Source organism: Calonectris borealis, chromosome 13 (assembly GCF_964195595.1).
Source record: "Calonectris borealis chromosome 13, bCalBor7.hap1.2, whole genome shotgun sequence".
NCBI lineage: Eukaryota > Metazoa > Chordata > Aves > Procellariiformes > Procellariidae > Calonectris > Calonectris borealis.
In genome coordinates, this window is record NC_134324.1 from 12,326,282 (window position 1) to 12,340,464 (window position 14,183).

At 58.9% G+C, this 14,183-nt stretch overlaps 3 protein-coding genes across 7 annotated transcripts in view; 2 read left to right on the top strand and 1 right to left on the bottom strand.

Moving 5' to 3' along the window:
* The window catches only part of RIPPLY1 (ripply transcriptional repressor 1), a 32,710-nt gene extending 24,288 nt beyond the window's left edge, over positions 1–8,422 (top strand). Inside the window, exons 7-14 of one of the 5 annotated variants that reach the window (XM_075162245.1) lie at positions 522–824; positions 1,240–1,315; positions 1,938–2,008; positions 2,093–2,331; positions 6,129–6,170; positions 6,374–7,024; positions 7,956–8,140; positions 8,224–8,422. In XM_075162245.1, coding sequence (XP_075018346.1) covers positions 733–824; positions 1,240–1,315; positions 1,938–2,008; positions 2,093–2,315 — 462 coding nt within the window. In that variant the 5' untranslated portion in view covers positions 522–732 and the 3' untranslated portion in view covers positions 2,316–2,331; positions 6,129–6,170; positions 6,374–7,024; positions 7,956–8,140; positions 8,224–8,422. Of the gene's footprint in view, positions 1–521; positions 825–1,239; positions 1,316–1,937; positions 2,009–2,092; positions 2,332–3,333; positions 4,246–6,128; positions 6,171–6,373; positions 7,025–7,955 lie in introns of those variants that run through there. The other 4 variants (XR_012675570.1, XR_012675571.1, XR_012675569.1 and 1 more) reach the window with 4 other exon arrangements.
* LOC142087719 (thymosin beta-15A homolog) overlaps positions 1–14,183 on the bottom strand; it is a 463,475-nt gene that overhangs the window by 206,945 nt on the left and 242,347 nt on the right. The gene's annotated exons all lie outside the window — the stretch shown is intronic.
* On the top strand, positions 10,143–13,241 carry PRRG3 (proline rich and Gla domain 3). Its single transcript, XM_075162700.1, has 2 exons — positions 10,143–10,373; positions 10,912–13,241. The coding sequence occupies exons 1-2, from the start codon at positions 10,143–10,145 to the stop codon at positions 11,446–11,448; spliced, it is 768 nt and encodes a 255-aa protein (XP_075018801.1). The 3' UTR covers positions 11,449–13,241.

The window sequence follows — 14,183 nt, forward strand, 5'->3', positions numbered from 1 at the left end:
CTGGGGTGATCCGAGCAGGGGCCATGGATGCCTGAGCAGGACCATTGCCCTGCCTCTGCCTGGGGTCCACCCCTGCTGTCCGTCTTCCCTCCCTGTCCTCTCTTGAGCATCCCATCTCCTGCCTCCTGGTTGCTCTGTGCTTGCCACCACTGCAGCCCATCACACTCTCCCCATCACATGCCCACCATGCTGTCCTCATCATGCCCATCACCCTGTCCCCAGGGCATGCCCATCACATGGTCCTCATCATGCCTATTGCGCTATCACAAGTCCACCACGCCGTCCCCATGGCATGCCCATCAGGCTGTCCCATCACATGGGCATTGCACTGTCCCCATCCCATGCCCATCATGCTGCCTCAGCACTCCCCATCCCCTCCTAAATCCCCCCCCTTATGCAAATGGCTACAAAGGGCACTTAATCATCCTTGTTAATTGTCTCAGCCCTTCCCTGTCCCCCCCTGAGGATTTTCTCACAAATGGTGTCTAACTTTTCCCTTCTGTGTTTTGTTTTTCCACCAGAGATCGCAACACCTCCGCCCCCAGCCTCCCCCCAACCCTCTGTTTACACAACTGGGACAAATTTCACACCCTGTCCCCGCACCCCTAGTCCCTCGCTCTCCTGCACTTGCCCCTGCCCTGAAGAATTTGTGAGTCACTGGTTGGGGCAGGGCTATAAAGGTCTCCTCACCAAGGGTCTGCAGCGTTGGAGGGGACACCGTTGCCTGCCACCATGGAAGCTGCTGCCTGTTGCCTGCCTCCCCATGGGCTCTGGGTGCCTGTGGCCAGTGCTCACCCAGCCCCAGGGGTGGAGCAAGGGGAAAGGTACCTGGGGGCTGCGCAGCCTGCGGGGACTGGGCAGGGCAGGGGGTGCGTGGGAAGTGGGATGCGGAAGGCTCCAGCTGGATTCGGGTGAAGGCTGTGCGGCTCCCTGCTCTGATGGAGACCCCTCTGATCCTGGTGGCCGTGGGTGGGAAAGAGGGTGCAGAGCCCGGGGAGCAATGCTGGGGCCTCCCAGGGGTGCTGGGGGGGCTGGAGCAGGGCGAGGAGCGCTGAGGCCGAGGTGGTACGAGTGCACCTGCATGTGCCCGGCACCCCAGCCATGCACTGGGCTGGGGCTGAGCCAGGCGTGCGAGACTGTGGGGCTGGGGGTGCGTGGCTGTGGTGGGGGGAGGGCAAGGCAAGAGGGGAGTGGGCCAGGGTGGGCAGCCGTCGCACTGAACCTGCTCTCCGCATCCAGATGCCTGCCTCTCTGGAGACCATGGCTGCCCCGAGAAGAGGAGGGAACCGAGGGGTGGAGGGAGCAGACGGACACTGTGAGTTATACGCTCCCTGCTGGGTTCCCCCTAGTTTTCCACTGTCAGGGTTGGGGTCCCTGTTTGGCAGAAAACCAGCCTCTCGCCTCAGACTCCTTCACCCCTGGCACTGTTGCACGGCAGCACTGTGCCTGCCTCCAGTGGTGCATCGCCCCTCTGCCCCACAAGCCATGCAGCCTCGCCGGGGCAGGGCCAGGCAGACCCCCCCGGGCAGCCACGGCCAGCAGAGTCGCGCCGCGGGGGCCTGAAAGGGCTGCCTGTTCCCAGGCCTGGCGGGCATTCCTCAGGGGGTTAGCGGGACGCCTGGGCATGAGCTTTTGAGCACGGGGGGGAGATTACACTGGCAAAAAGCCCGTCGGAGAGGGGGGCAGACGCCAGCTTCCTTTGCGGGGGCATGAGGACCTAAACCCAGGGGCAGAGGAGGGGGGGAGAAGCCGGTTTCAGGGCAGGCTGACCCTGCAGGGGTCTGCCAGGTCTGTGGGGCATCACCCCTGCCAACAGGAGAGAAAGGTCCCTGCCCTCGCTGCCAGCTGGGGTCCCCGTGCACCCCGCTGCCGCCATGCCAGGCGGAGGGGGCAATGGGAGCCCTAGGGCAGGTCCCACCCTGACTGTGTCTCCTCAGGCTCGGACTCGGGCGGCGGCAGAGGATGGCGGCTCCGACAAAACGCTGGCGTTTTTCCACCACCCGGTCAGGTACGTCCCCTGCTGCCGGGCGCCCCGGCCGGGCCTGAGGGCAGCAGGCAGGCTGGGGCTCTCACCCCGGGTCTCCCCACACAGCCTCCTCTGGCCCAAGTCCAAGTCCTTTGACTATCTGTACGGCGTGGGGGAGAAGCTGCTGGAGAACTTCCCGGTGCAGGCCACCCTCTGCCTCTACGAGGACTCGGGCAGCGAGGAGGAGGAGGAAGAAGAGGAAGAGGAGGAAGAAGAGGAGGAGGAGGAGGCAGGCGACATGGTGGCAGGTCCCCCGCCGCAGGCAGGCAGCCCGGGCAGGCCGCTGTGAGGGAGTGGGGCAGCAGGTGAGGGCAGGCCCGCTAAGGCGCAGGTGAGCCGCAGGCAGATGCCTGCCCCGCAGGCAGCATGCGGGCAGGCAGTGGGCACCGACCCCACCGCCCGGGGTCACCGGCCCCAGGTCTTCGCAGTGGCCGCGGGGCCGCGCCCGCCGCGCCCGGGCTCCGGCGGTGACCGCGCCCCAGCCGGCCCGGCCCTGCAGCTCAGCGCCGCGACGGGCAGAGGACTACGACTCCCAGCAGCCACTGCGGCACCTCCCGGCAGCCGTAGCCTTCTCTCATTGGCTACCAGTCTCTCGGTTGGGGGAGGAGCGTGTAGCCCCGCCTGCTCCCCCCGCTCCGCGTTCCTATTGCAGCCGCGGGAGCAGGAAAGCGCTGCGCGCTGGCTGCGGGGGGCGCGATCGGCCGGGGGGCGGTGCCGGGGCGGGAGAAGGCGGGGCGGGGGCGGGGCCTTCCCCTCCCCTCCCCGTCGGCGGGAGGGAGCGGCTGCGGCGGGGCGCGAGGCGGCCATGAGGTACGGGCGGGGCGGCGCTGCCGGGGGGTATGGGGCGAGGGAGGCAGGAGCCGTGGGGGGGGTTATGGGGCGAGGGGGGCCCCGGGGCGGCAGGCAGGGTCGTGGGGCGGCGGGACAAGAGCTGTGGGGCCGGTTATGGGGTGCTGAGGCGGGAGGGAAGGGGCTGGGGCCGGGGAGGTGGGAGTCGGGGGTCGTGGAGCTGGCAAGGGGGTTCTGGGCTTTTGGGGAAGAGAAGAGCTGCGGAGGTGGGGTGTGTCGGTGGGGCAGGGGGTGACAGTGGGGCCGGGGGTGTGGTGGTGGGGCTCCTCTGGGACTAGAAAGCCCCGCTCAGTTGGGCAGGTTCACATTTGGGCTGATGGGGCAGGTGAGGTGGGGGGGACCCTGCTGTGGGGTGACACTAGAAGCTGAGGGCAATGGAAATAATTTGGAGTTGGGTTTGGGGAAGGCAGGGCTAGTGCTGGGATGGAGGGGCTGGGGTCTGGGGCGGAGGCTGGCCCGGGGCAGTGTGAGGGCTGCCCGTGTGGGATCGGATGGGATCCGAAGACTGTTTTGGGAGGGTGAGGCATCCTGGCACCCCATGGGGACCCTGTGGTCCCTGGCAAGCGGAGCCGGTGCAGCCTTTTCTCCTTGCTGTAGATCTTGGCACGGAAAACCCCAAATATTGCTAGGATCCTGCTGAGCGGCTGGCAGCCGCGGCTACGTGATCCCAGGAGAGCCGGCAGCCTCCCTGCGTGCTGTGGCACGTCACTGGCATCTGTGGATCTCCCCCGACCTGTACCTGTGCCCCCCGGCCTAGCGAGGAGGTGCTGCCTCCCAGTGTGCCCACCATGCCCGCTCGAGGTCTGCGGGAGGCCGGCACTGCGCGCGCACCATATTTTACCAGCACGATTTCCTCCTTTGGCATTGGTGACGGGAGCGGGGGCGGAGATGGGGGGAGCCCGGGGGAGACACAAATGTGCGACTGCAGCATCCTCACTCTTACGGCTGCATCCCTCGCGCCTCCTCACGGTTGCCTTAGCAACCTCCTATCGATGGGGTATTTATAGAGGAGGCAAACGCGTGTTGGGAAGCTGGAGGGGGGGACCAGGACTGAGTGGGCGTCTGCTAGGTCAGTCTCCAGCTTCAGGCTTCTCTTGGCTTGCGTGGTTGTGCGGAGGCAGGAGGGATGCTGCTTGCCTTGGCGTCAGCGCGTGTGGTAGTCTGGCTTTTCCTGCTCATCGGAGCTGGGGGAGGTGGTTAGGAATTTGCGCGTGGAAATAAAAATAAGCGTCTGGGATGTCTGCCTTTCTCACAGGCATCACTCGTGCTTGTAGGCTTGTGTAGACCTGTCTTATTGTTGCACTGGAATAAACCATTTCTGAGCTCTGACACTGGGTGCACTGGCACAGACACTTGGAAAAAAGTTAAAGGTAAAATCTTCCTGACGCATTAAATGTGTTGCCTGATGTATGACGTGGGTTATGGAGCTGGGGGTCTTGACAAATCTGGTCTTGAATATCCTCATTTCTGCATCTCTGTTCTCTGCCTATCAAAGGGGGAGAATGCCTGTAACAATGAGTGATACAGAGGTTTTGTGTGGAAACTGTGGCAAGTTTTCCATGCTGTGCGTTCTTTTATCCTGTGGGTTTGGGTCTCTTCATAAAAACTGATGACAACAAAAGCAGGTCAGGTGGTCCTTGCTCAGAGCTGATGCAGCCTGTGGGGGAGTGCACGGATCCGGGGGCCTCTCAGCTGCTCTCACATCTCCCAGGACGGCTCAGAGAAGCGGGGTTGGGTGTGCAATTTCTCGAGAAAAGGCCTCCTGGTGTGGGCTGTGGGGCGCAGGAGGCGGCAGACCCCTCCTGTGTAATTCTGGAGCTTCTGCTTTCCCTTGCTCCTGCTTAAACTCCAGACGGAGGTTTGCAATCTGAGTTTCACAAACTGTTGGAAAGAAGCTGCTTTCTGCCTCTGGACACAGCTCCAGGCTTGCTTGGCCTCTTGCCACTTTTGGTGCAGGAAGCTCAGAAACCACAGGAAACCTGATGTTGGCAGGGAGAGGTGCTAGATTTACTGAGAAGGTGGCTGTGGGTGAGGTGTGGTAGTGCCCGCTGTGGTGATGTGCGTCAGCCCTTCTGTGCGTCTGGATGCCTGCCTTTTACGTGAAATGAGAAATGTGTTTCTAGCCCCGCTGACCCCGTGAATGGCCCTGTGCTGTCCCTAACCTCGCTCCAGCTGAGCGGATTCAAGTGCTTTTGGGATAACTCTGCATATCTGAAGTCCTGGACCTAAGACCAGCACGTGGTTTAGTTCCTGCTGTTTCTAACCATGTTTGGTCCTTCATCCGCAATAAATCCCTGTAGGAGCTGGTTAGTCCTGTCCCTCTGTCTCCTGACAGAGTTGTGGCTTTGCCGCAGCAAGATGTTGCACAAGGTGAGAGGAGATGAGTGTGCCCAGGATAGTCTGATCAGTGGGGATCGAGCAGGGAGAAGACAAAGCGTGAAAAACAAGCGAGTGAAACTCCTCCTGCGAGCAGAGAGGGATATACTCTGCTTCTGCAGGACTTCGTTTCACTCTTGTGGGGTTTCGTTTAGTTTAGTTTTGCTTTTGAAGCACAAAAGGTGCTTTTCCAGCTGGAGAGCTGTTGTCCTGGGTGTGCAGGGAGCTCTGTCACTCTTGCTGCTGCCCTTAGCTTGGCCCAACAACCTTTAGGAGATGCATATTCTTTTCTCTCCTGCTGTGTAGTCAGCTTTATGGCAGTGGAGAAAACAGTATGGCCCTGTTTATTGCAGGTTGTGGGTAGGAGTTGCAGAAGTGAGAACTGGCACGGCTGTGAAGTTGATTTAAAACAGGATGACTGCTTTACCTGTATCCATCAATCTCTTGTGGAAGGGAAGAGCACCAGGCTGTTCCCAGCAGCTTCTAACACGCAGGTCATCTTGTCTGCTGATGAGATATGGGGACTTTCCATCCAGTTCTTCCCTTCCTACTTCGCTCATCTGCAGCCCTCTGGGCTTCTTGGGCAGGGCCCTGGCCCTCCCCGGGCTGGTGCAGCACAAGTACGGCAGAGACCTGCTCCGGGCTCTCAGAGAGCTGAGGGTGCCCTGAGCCCCTCCAGTCCTTCCAGCCATGCGATGAGTGGGGAGGGAGCGTGAGTCCTTGACTCTCTGAAGCGGCGCTGCTTGGCTGGGAATGTCGTGGGTCCACTGGACAGCACCCTGCTTTCTGCATGAGTCTGACCTTGGGCAATGGAGGTCTTGGGTTTAAGGGGGTGAAATTTAAGCTGTCGGTGACTCTCCTGTTTTCTTCCCTGCAGGTAGGCAGGAGCCCCCTGTAGCCGAGTGAGGCAGCATGGCAAGTAAGTGTTCCCCAGTCAAGACGGAGAGGTGGCGGTGGTGCTGGAGGAGAGAAGGGGAATGTTTGGCAGCCACCTCTCAAGGAAGGGGTGCCTGTGCTTTTTGGGGGGTGTTACTCTCTGTGGGGAGCAGATGCCATTGGCTGTTATCCCTGGATGAGGTCTGAGGTCTGGCCTGACTTGTGCTTCTCTCTCTCCTGTGCAAGGTGGGAGTCGAGAGGAGATGCTGAAGGGCTGACCTCTCTGGGACTCCCCGTATGCTGCAGCATTTCTTTATCTGCGTGATGCTTGCTGTGCAAGGCAGGCCTCCCTGAGGCTCTTTGGACTGACTGGCCCCTCTGCAGAGGTTGCTGGTCTGCGCTGACATCTCCTAGCAACGGTGCTCCTCATGGCCCACGGCTGGCATCCCACGAGCTGCCCATCCTGGGGGCCACACTGCCTTATAGCCTGTGTGGCTGGTGGCACTGGGGCTCTGAGTTCCCAGTGGATGGGCAGCTGCCCAACTCGGCCCCGCCGGGAGCTCGCTGCATCTTGGCGTCTGAAGGAGCGCCTGGCAGATGGGGCTGCTCGGGGCCAGCGGCTAAAGCTGGGCTGAGACTGGCGAGGGTGCAGGGTGGAGGATGGCATGTGGTCTGTAAAGAGCTGGACTCAACCCTCCCTCCTCGCTCTTCTGGGCAGCCTGCGTGGAGGCTGCATGCAGCGATGAGATGGGAGCTCAAGGAGGACGGCAGTTGTGAACAGGGAGATGTAGAGATCTGGCTGGGATCGTGGGATTTGCTCGGGGTGTTGCCGGAGCCAGCTGTGAAGGGTGGAGGCAGTAGCCATGCTGGGCAGGAGGAGGACCCCAGGGATAACAGGTATGCCTTCTTTCATTATCTGTGCTGTGCTAGGTGGGGGAGGGAGCAGAGATCTTCAGGAAGTATTTTTAAAAGGCAGTTTTAATCTTCTGTTAATGAGGAGGGTACCCAGCTGGGTCCCTGCCTTCCTCCACTGCTGTCTTTTCTCCCCCCTGGAGCTCAGGTGCTGGCTTACCAGCCCTCACTGGTTGTGGGAGGTGTCCCTTGTTGTCAGTGTCCCCCGCCAAGCAGTTGCCTTTGTGGTGACCCTGACGTGCAGGAGAGGGATGTGGTGGTCAGCATGTTCACCATCATGTGCTCTCCGGCAGCGTGCAGCCCTGGCTGTCCCTCCGCAGACACAGCCGCATCTCATTCTGCAGAGAAGCAGCCCCGGGGTGTCCACACAAGCCGGGCAGCAGTGGGGTAGCGGTGTGGCCAAGCCTGCCTGCCACCAGGGGCCAGCAGCACCTCAGGAAACCCGGCAGGGATGCAGTGGACCCGGCCCTCGCTCCTGCTCCCCCTGCCTAAAGCTCTGATCTTTCCTGAGCACCGGTTCTCCAGCTGGTGTGGGGAGACTTGGAGAGGCACAAGGGGTCAGTACTGAGGCTGCTGGGCCTTGGGAAGTCCCCTCTGCCCTGCGGTTTGGGGACAATACCTGCTCAGCTGTCTGCTCTGCCTGTCAGTTGGGGATCCAGGCTGGAGATGAAAGAGGCTCTTGTTTCCTGAAGGCCATTGGTTTTCCTGGTCCCTAGGCACATGGGAGCTCTTTGCACTTTCCATGTAAAAGAGAGGAGGGAGCAGTGACTTAGTTTCTGCTCTTCTGCCATTTCTAGGTCCCTGAGGGAAATTGGATGTGGGGAGAGGCACACACCTCCATCGCAGCATGCCTTCAGTCGGGACATTGCTCATGAAACCTGCCTGCCTGTGTGTCTGTTTTTATTTCCCACTATAGTGGCCAGTTCAGCACGGCAAAGCAGGGTGACTGGTATCTGATCTGATGGAAAACCCTGACGGTGAGATCTGTGGCCAAGCTTGTTGCTCCAAGGTGTGCTGAGGAAATTGGAAAGAGGCTCAGACTCAAGTGCTGAGGCGGGGAGAGTTAATACCACAGCCTGATCAAGGCGGGATGCAAAGGAGGTGAGGCCAGACTTCTCCAGCAAAGGATGGGACGTTTGTGGAATGGATGGTGTCTTTGTAAAATTTCATCTCGTTCTGGAAAGGCTCAAGAGGAGGTCGGCCTGCCAACCTGCTCCCTCTCCAGCCAGGATAGCTCTCCTCAACTGCGAAAGCCAAGCCAAGGCAAGCTGATCCCTGCCCTCCTGCAAGATGCCTTCTGTGCCTCTTGAAAATGCTTTTCCAGTTGTCCTTGTAAAAAAAAAAAAAAAAAAAGTTTGCATAATAAAGTCGATGCCGAGGGAAGGTCTCTGACTCACATCATTCATGCTGTTCTTCATTCACACCTCAGTGGCTCAGCCTTCTGCAAACTCTCTCACTGAAGCAAGCCATTAATAAATCACAGGGGAAAAATGCACCTACACAGCACAAAAAGAGCACAGTGCCTCCAAGCACGGGATGGTGTAGCACAGTAGTAGTTGCTTATGCCATGATCTTGTTCCTGCCTTGATATTTACAAATACTCTCACAGATACCTTGCTATATTGTTTTAGGAGCAGGATACTTGGAAGGTAAAGCAGAATGAAACTTGCCGGTCTCTCTGGTAGAAGGCTCCTCATGAAACAGTAGCTTTTCACTGTTACGTTTGATCTTCACCAAGCTCCTTGTTGAAGGAGTATTTCTGTGTTACAGCCAAGCTGGTCTAATGGGTGACTCTGTGCCTGTCCCCTTGCCTCATCGTCCTGCATCTGTTGATGTTGCTGCAGCGTGAGTTGGTTCCTCTGGTTGATCCAATGGAAGACTGAGCCTGAGGGTGAAGGAGGTAATTTCTGTGGATCAGCCAGCTGAACCGATTCATCTTCCTCAAGGGAAGCAGCACAATTATGTGGCTTGGTGGGAAGAGATGGTGCCAGCCTACAGCTGAGTGTGTTGAGCTGCATTACAGAAGCACTCTTTTACGAAATGCTGCATGGGATGTTTGGATCCTGGAAGGGTTGTGGTTTGTGTGGAGTTTCTGCTTTCCGGGCAACAATTCATTTGCCTCTTCTGTGCTGCCGCAGGTCCCGGTAGGTACTTGCTCCCTGCACCCCATGGAGGTCTCCCTCCTGCAGGATATGGGGGGAGAGGCTTTGAAGGGCTGTGTCTCTGGCAGGCAGGAAGGTGCTGTTCCTGCTCAGTCTGGCTTCCTGACTGCATGCTCTGTGGGAAGATCTGATGTGGGCCACAGAGTCTCCCAGGCTTTGGGAGCAGAGGCAGCTTTGTGAGGCCTCTGCACTAAAATGCAGTAGGGATGAGAATGTGATGCCATGTGAGGAAAGGTTGCTCAGGCCCCTTTCAGTACCTGACTCATGACCCCCTGTGCTGTCCCTGTATGTTGGGACTGTTTGCCCTTGTTGGGCCTGGGCCTGGGAGAAGACACAGTGGTTTCTCTGGGACCTGAAGAGAGTCCCTGAAGCCACCTGAGCTTGCATGACCCCAGAGCAGCAGGGACACCAGCTTCCAGCAGATGTCTGCTGTCCTCCTGGGGGGCTGTGGAGGTGTGAAGCAAGAGAGGAGGCTTTGGGGTGATGCACGGGGGGACTGTGGAATGATGCACAATGCACTATGTGTTGAGAGTCCATCTCGGTGCTGGCCCCGTGTCTTGGCAGAGAGGTCTGGCTCTGCGTCCCAGCTCTGCGGGGTCTTGCTCGCCCGGTGGGATCTCCCTTGTCCTGCAGCAGAGGGGCAGAAGGTGAAATCCTGTCAAGGGCAGGAGGTTGAAAACAAGTCTTTTTGGAGCCTTCTGTCTCTTCTTCAGCTGCCATGTGTGGTCTGCAGCTGCCGCTTCTGATGTCTCTATCATCTCAGCCCTGCTGGAAGGATGCTCCTGGTGCCGTATGTCTCCGGGCAGACCCCAAGAGCCTTGTGCCCCTCTGGGTGTGCTCTCCCTCAGCGGGCACTGTGCTGTGCTAACTGAACTGTAGCCCTGGGCTTTTGGTGTTTGGGATGCCTGTATCACCAAAATCCTGTGGGAAGCCAGGTGGGAATGGCTGGCTGGGCAGAGGCCAAGAGTGGGGTTGTCCCTGCTCAGCATGTCTCTGCCTTATGTGTTGCAGTGTTCCTGGGGGCCAGGAATGCCCACTCGGTCCTGAAGCGCTTTCCCCGAGCCAACAGCTTCCTGGAGGAGATCCGGCAGGGCACCATCGAGCGGGAGTGCATTGAGGAGGTCTGCAGCTATGAGGAGGTCAAGGAAGTGTTCGAGAACAAGGAGAAGACGGTGCGTTTGTCCTGCCCTGCTCCCCAGTGGATGTGTGAGGCCTTACGCCTTAGCAAGCTGGGGGCAGAGAAGGAAAGCACAGGGGGAACAGCCTCTTCTGTTTCCTTTGTCCTGTTCTGTTTGCAGTCAGCATGCTGTGGCCTCGTTTTCCAGCATGACTTTCCCTTCCCAGGCAACGCCCTCACTTTGATATTGCCAGGACACCCTGCCCACAGCTGCAGGTCGAGCTGGCACTCCCATGGCATGTGTGGGAAATTTGTGCTGTTGTCCCTGACTCTCCAGGCTGGGGTTGGTGTTAGCCAAATTTCTCCCTGCTTGGTGTGGGGGCTGTTGGCCGCTGTTGAGGGATGTTCCCGTGATCTTTTGTGTTGGTTCCCACAGCGCCTCAGATGCTGGCAGCCCTGGTGAGAGTGGTGGGGATGGCTGAAAAACTGCCTCTTTGTGGGCCTAGGGAGGGCAGTGATTATTGCTGGTGATGGTCAGGGGGTGCTTGTCCCACCTGCAGCACATGATGCTTGCTTCTCTGTTCCTGCCACAGATGGAGTTTTGGAAGGGCTACACCAACTCGGTCTACTCTGTCAAGGACCCCGGGCACAGCACGGAGCGCTCAGACGCTATGTACGTGGTGGTGCCCCTCTTGGGAGTGGCTCTTCTGATAGTTATCGCCCTCTTCATCATCTGGAGGTGCCAGCTTCAAAAGGCCACCCGCCACCGCCCTTCCTATGCCCAGAACCGTTACCTGGGCAGCCGAACGGGACGCAGCCTCCCCAGGGTCATGGTGTACCGGGAGCGGTCACAAAGCCAAGGGGAAACTCAGTATCAGCGAGAAGCGAGCAACCGTGTGGCTGGAGACGGCAGAGCCGGGGGCATGCCCCAGCAAGACAGCACCCTCTACCCGCCGGAGCATTCAGTCTCCGTCCTCTCCAGACTGTCCAGTGCCACCCCTCCACCTTCCTATGAGGAGGTGACGGGCCACCCGGAGAGCAGCAGTGGCGAAGAGACCAGCGTCTCCTACAATGACCCGCCGCCCAAGTATGAAGAGATCGTGGCCACTGCCCCTTCCGCGGGCAAATAGCGGGTCTGCCTCCTTCCTGCCTCTTCACACACTTACTCTCACCCACCCACCCTCCCTTTGCCGTGCCCGCGACCCCCTTCAGGTGCCAGTTGGCACCCCATCTCACCTGTACAAGCTGGTGCCATCACACAATAGCCTTACCCTCCTAACCAAAAATAGCTGTCCCCAAGCGGGGTGAGGCTGGGCTGCAGGGATGGCTCTGGAGCCTGCCAGCCATCTCCTGCCCCTCATCCCTGCTCACATAAGTGCTGTAGCAGCCAGAGCAGAGCAACAGCTTGTTCCTGGCTCAACGTGGGGGTCTCCCCATGGTGCATTTGATTTCCTCACTTCCCCCTCAAATAGACATAACATTTCCCATGATTAGAACAGCCTCGCTGCCTCCCTGGGGCACTGCTCAGCCTTACCCCATGTCCTCACCAGGCCCCATTTTGCTGCTCGGGGTCTGATTAGGAGTTGGGGATGCAGGAGAGGTGTGGCGAATTTCTGTCCATCCCCACAGTCGGTGCCCACACTCTGTGTTTGGGGAGAAAGTGCCTCCCTTGTGTGGATTTGCTGCCAGGTGGGAGTGGGGAGTCCGGTCCATCCTGTGGTGCCTGTAGCGATATTTGCTCTCTGGAGATCAGAGAGGAGCCGTCAGGGAGGTGCTCTCTGATCTCCTAGATCCCTTTGAGAAGGGGGAAAGGCTCGTGTATGTGAAGTAAGTGACTTTGGAGTAGCAAGTCCTTTTCCTGATGCTCTCCGCTTTCCCCCTGCGGGGTGCCAGGCAGCTGGAGGTCTGGCTGCAGCAGAGCTGGCCAATGAGCAAAGGTGGTCTCATGGCTTTAAGCGGTGGGAATACTCCTCTTTCCTGGAGCATGGCCTGTCTGATGTCTGCCCCAGGGGTGGGATGCCAGTACAGGGAGCCTGCGGACGGGCCAAACCTCCCCTCTCCCTACCCCAAACCTCTCCGTCCTGCCTGGCCCCTCTCTTTGGGACTCTTGGTCCTCCAGAGCAGATAAAGGGGAATGTGAGACCCTACTCTCCTCCAGACCCCTCTGATGGGCAGAGTGCTTGGTGGCCATGGCCATGGCGTGGAGGGCCTGCTGACAGAGGCGGCTGCAGAGATGAGAGCTGGCTGATCACGCCACGACCCGGCAATGCCAGTGGGTTGGGAGTAGGGCCAAACCCTGTTGCGCCTGACCACCGGGTGGTTGTGGTGCCAGGGCAGGGCAGAGCCGGGTGCTTTGGTGTGGGACCACAGTGTCCCCTTTACCTGGGCAGCTGCTTTTGGGGTCCAAGCAACAGGGCTGTCCTTTCTCAGTCATGTCTGATGGGTTAAAAAGGGGGTTGTGCTCACCAACCCCCCAGGAGTAGCCGAGAAACTCCCAGCACTGCCACCCCTTGGTGTTCACCCCAGCACCAGTCTCTCCACCAGCACCGAAAGGCTATTGTACATCCATTGGCTGCCTGCACCCAGCTCGGTCCCAGCAATGCTCTCACAGCAGGTGCCCTCAGCCCAGAGCTTGCCCAGCGTGGCCATTCCTGGGGCAGGACACGTGGGGTTGGCAACTGCTGGCACCTTGTCTGTCCCCTCCCAGGCCTTTACTCTGCCTTTCAGCCTTAGCAAATAGGGGTTATGGGAAGACCTGACAGTGAGCGTCAGGGTCAGAGCCTGGAAAAGACCGGAGGGAGACAGAAGGGCGCTCTGCATCCTCTGTCTTTAATGCTCGGTCATTATCCCTGGAGTTTGTATTCTGTAAAACTAGGTATATTTCTGTGCAAAAAAAGGTATTTATTAAAAAACCCTCACTGTCTGAGTGGCACAGGGTGGCTTTTTCCCACAGGGGGGATGTCTCACTGGGCAAAGCCGGATTGCCATCTCATGGGGGTGCTGGGGCTCAGCTCTGCGGGGTGATGGAGGCAGCTGCAGGATGATGGCACCAATACACTCCCCAGGTACAGCTGCAGCACAGTCCACAGTGAGGAGGGGACCATCTCTGGAGATCAGGTGTGTGCTGCTGTGGGGGCTGGGAATGAACCCCACACATCTGACAGGAGCCTTTGACTTCCCTGGGCATGTGGTACAACCGTAGGTGAGAGCTGGACGGTGTCCTGTGAGTCCTGGCCAGTTGGTCGGTGAAGTGTGAAGGGATTTCCTAAGGTCTTTGGGGGGATTTAGGTGCACAAGTTGTCTTGCTGTTCCTCTGTGTGCTCCTAAACCTCTTAGATAATCCCCTTTAAATAGCAAGACTAGGGCAGCGTGGGATTTATTTTAAGCCCTTTCAAAACCAGATTTTACGGTCAGGTCTTGGACTCTGTGCCCATTCAGAAGTGTTTAAAACTGTCATTCGTCCCAAACGGATCATTTTATCGCTGCAGACTCCACTGACAGGCAGGAGAGATTAGCTCTGGCACAGCTCGGTGCTTGGATGGCTGCTGTCTCTGCTCCTGCCCAGGCTCCCACGGTGGCATGAGGACGTGCTGTGGCTGGGACTGCCACGGGTAGTGGCATTGAGGTGCCAAGAGGAGACGAGCTGAGACCTCACCTCGAAGCGTGGGTTGATTTGCCTGCAAACATCCCTGGGCTGCGTGTGCGTGGGTACGGGAGGGAGCTGGTGAAGCTCCTGGGTTTGCTTCTGTCCCCCTGTTTTGCCCCTGGCAAGAGCAACCCTTTCGCTCCGGCAAACCTCTTACCTTCGTGGGCTGGGCTGGGCTGGGCTGGGCTGGGCTGGGCTGGGCTGGGCTGGGCTGGGCTG

Excerpts from the sequence above, each read along its gene's own strand:
- PRRG3 (XM_075162700.1), top strand. The coding sequence starts at position 10,143 with ATGGCTGGCTGGGCAGAGGCCAAGAGTGGGGTTGTCCCTGCTCAGCAT. Across the intron at positions 10,374-10,911 it reads TCGAGAACAAGGAGAAGACG|ATGGAGTTTTGGAAGGGCTA; the intron begins GTGCGTTTGTCC and ends TTCCTGCCACAG.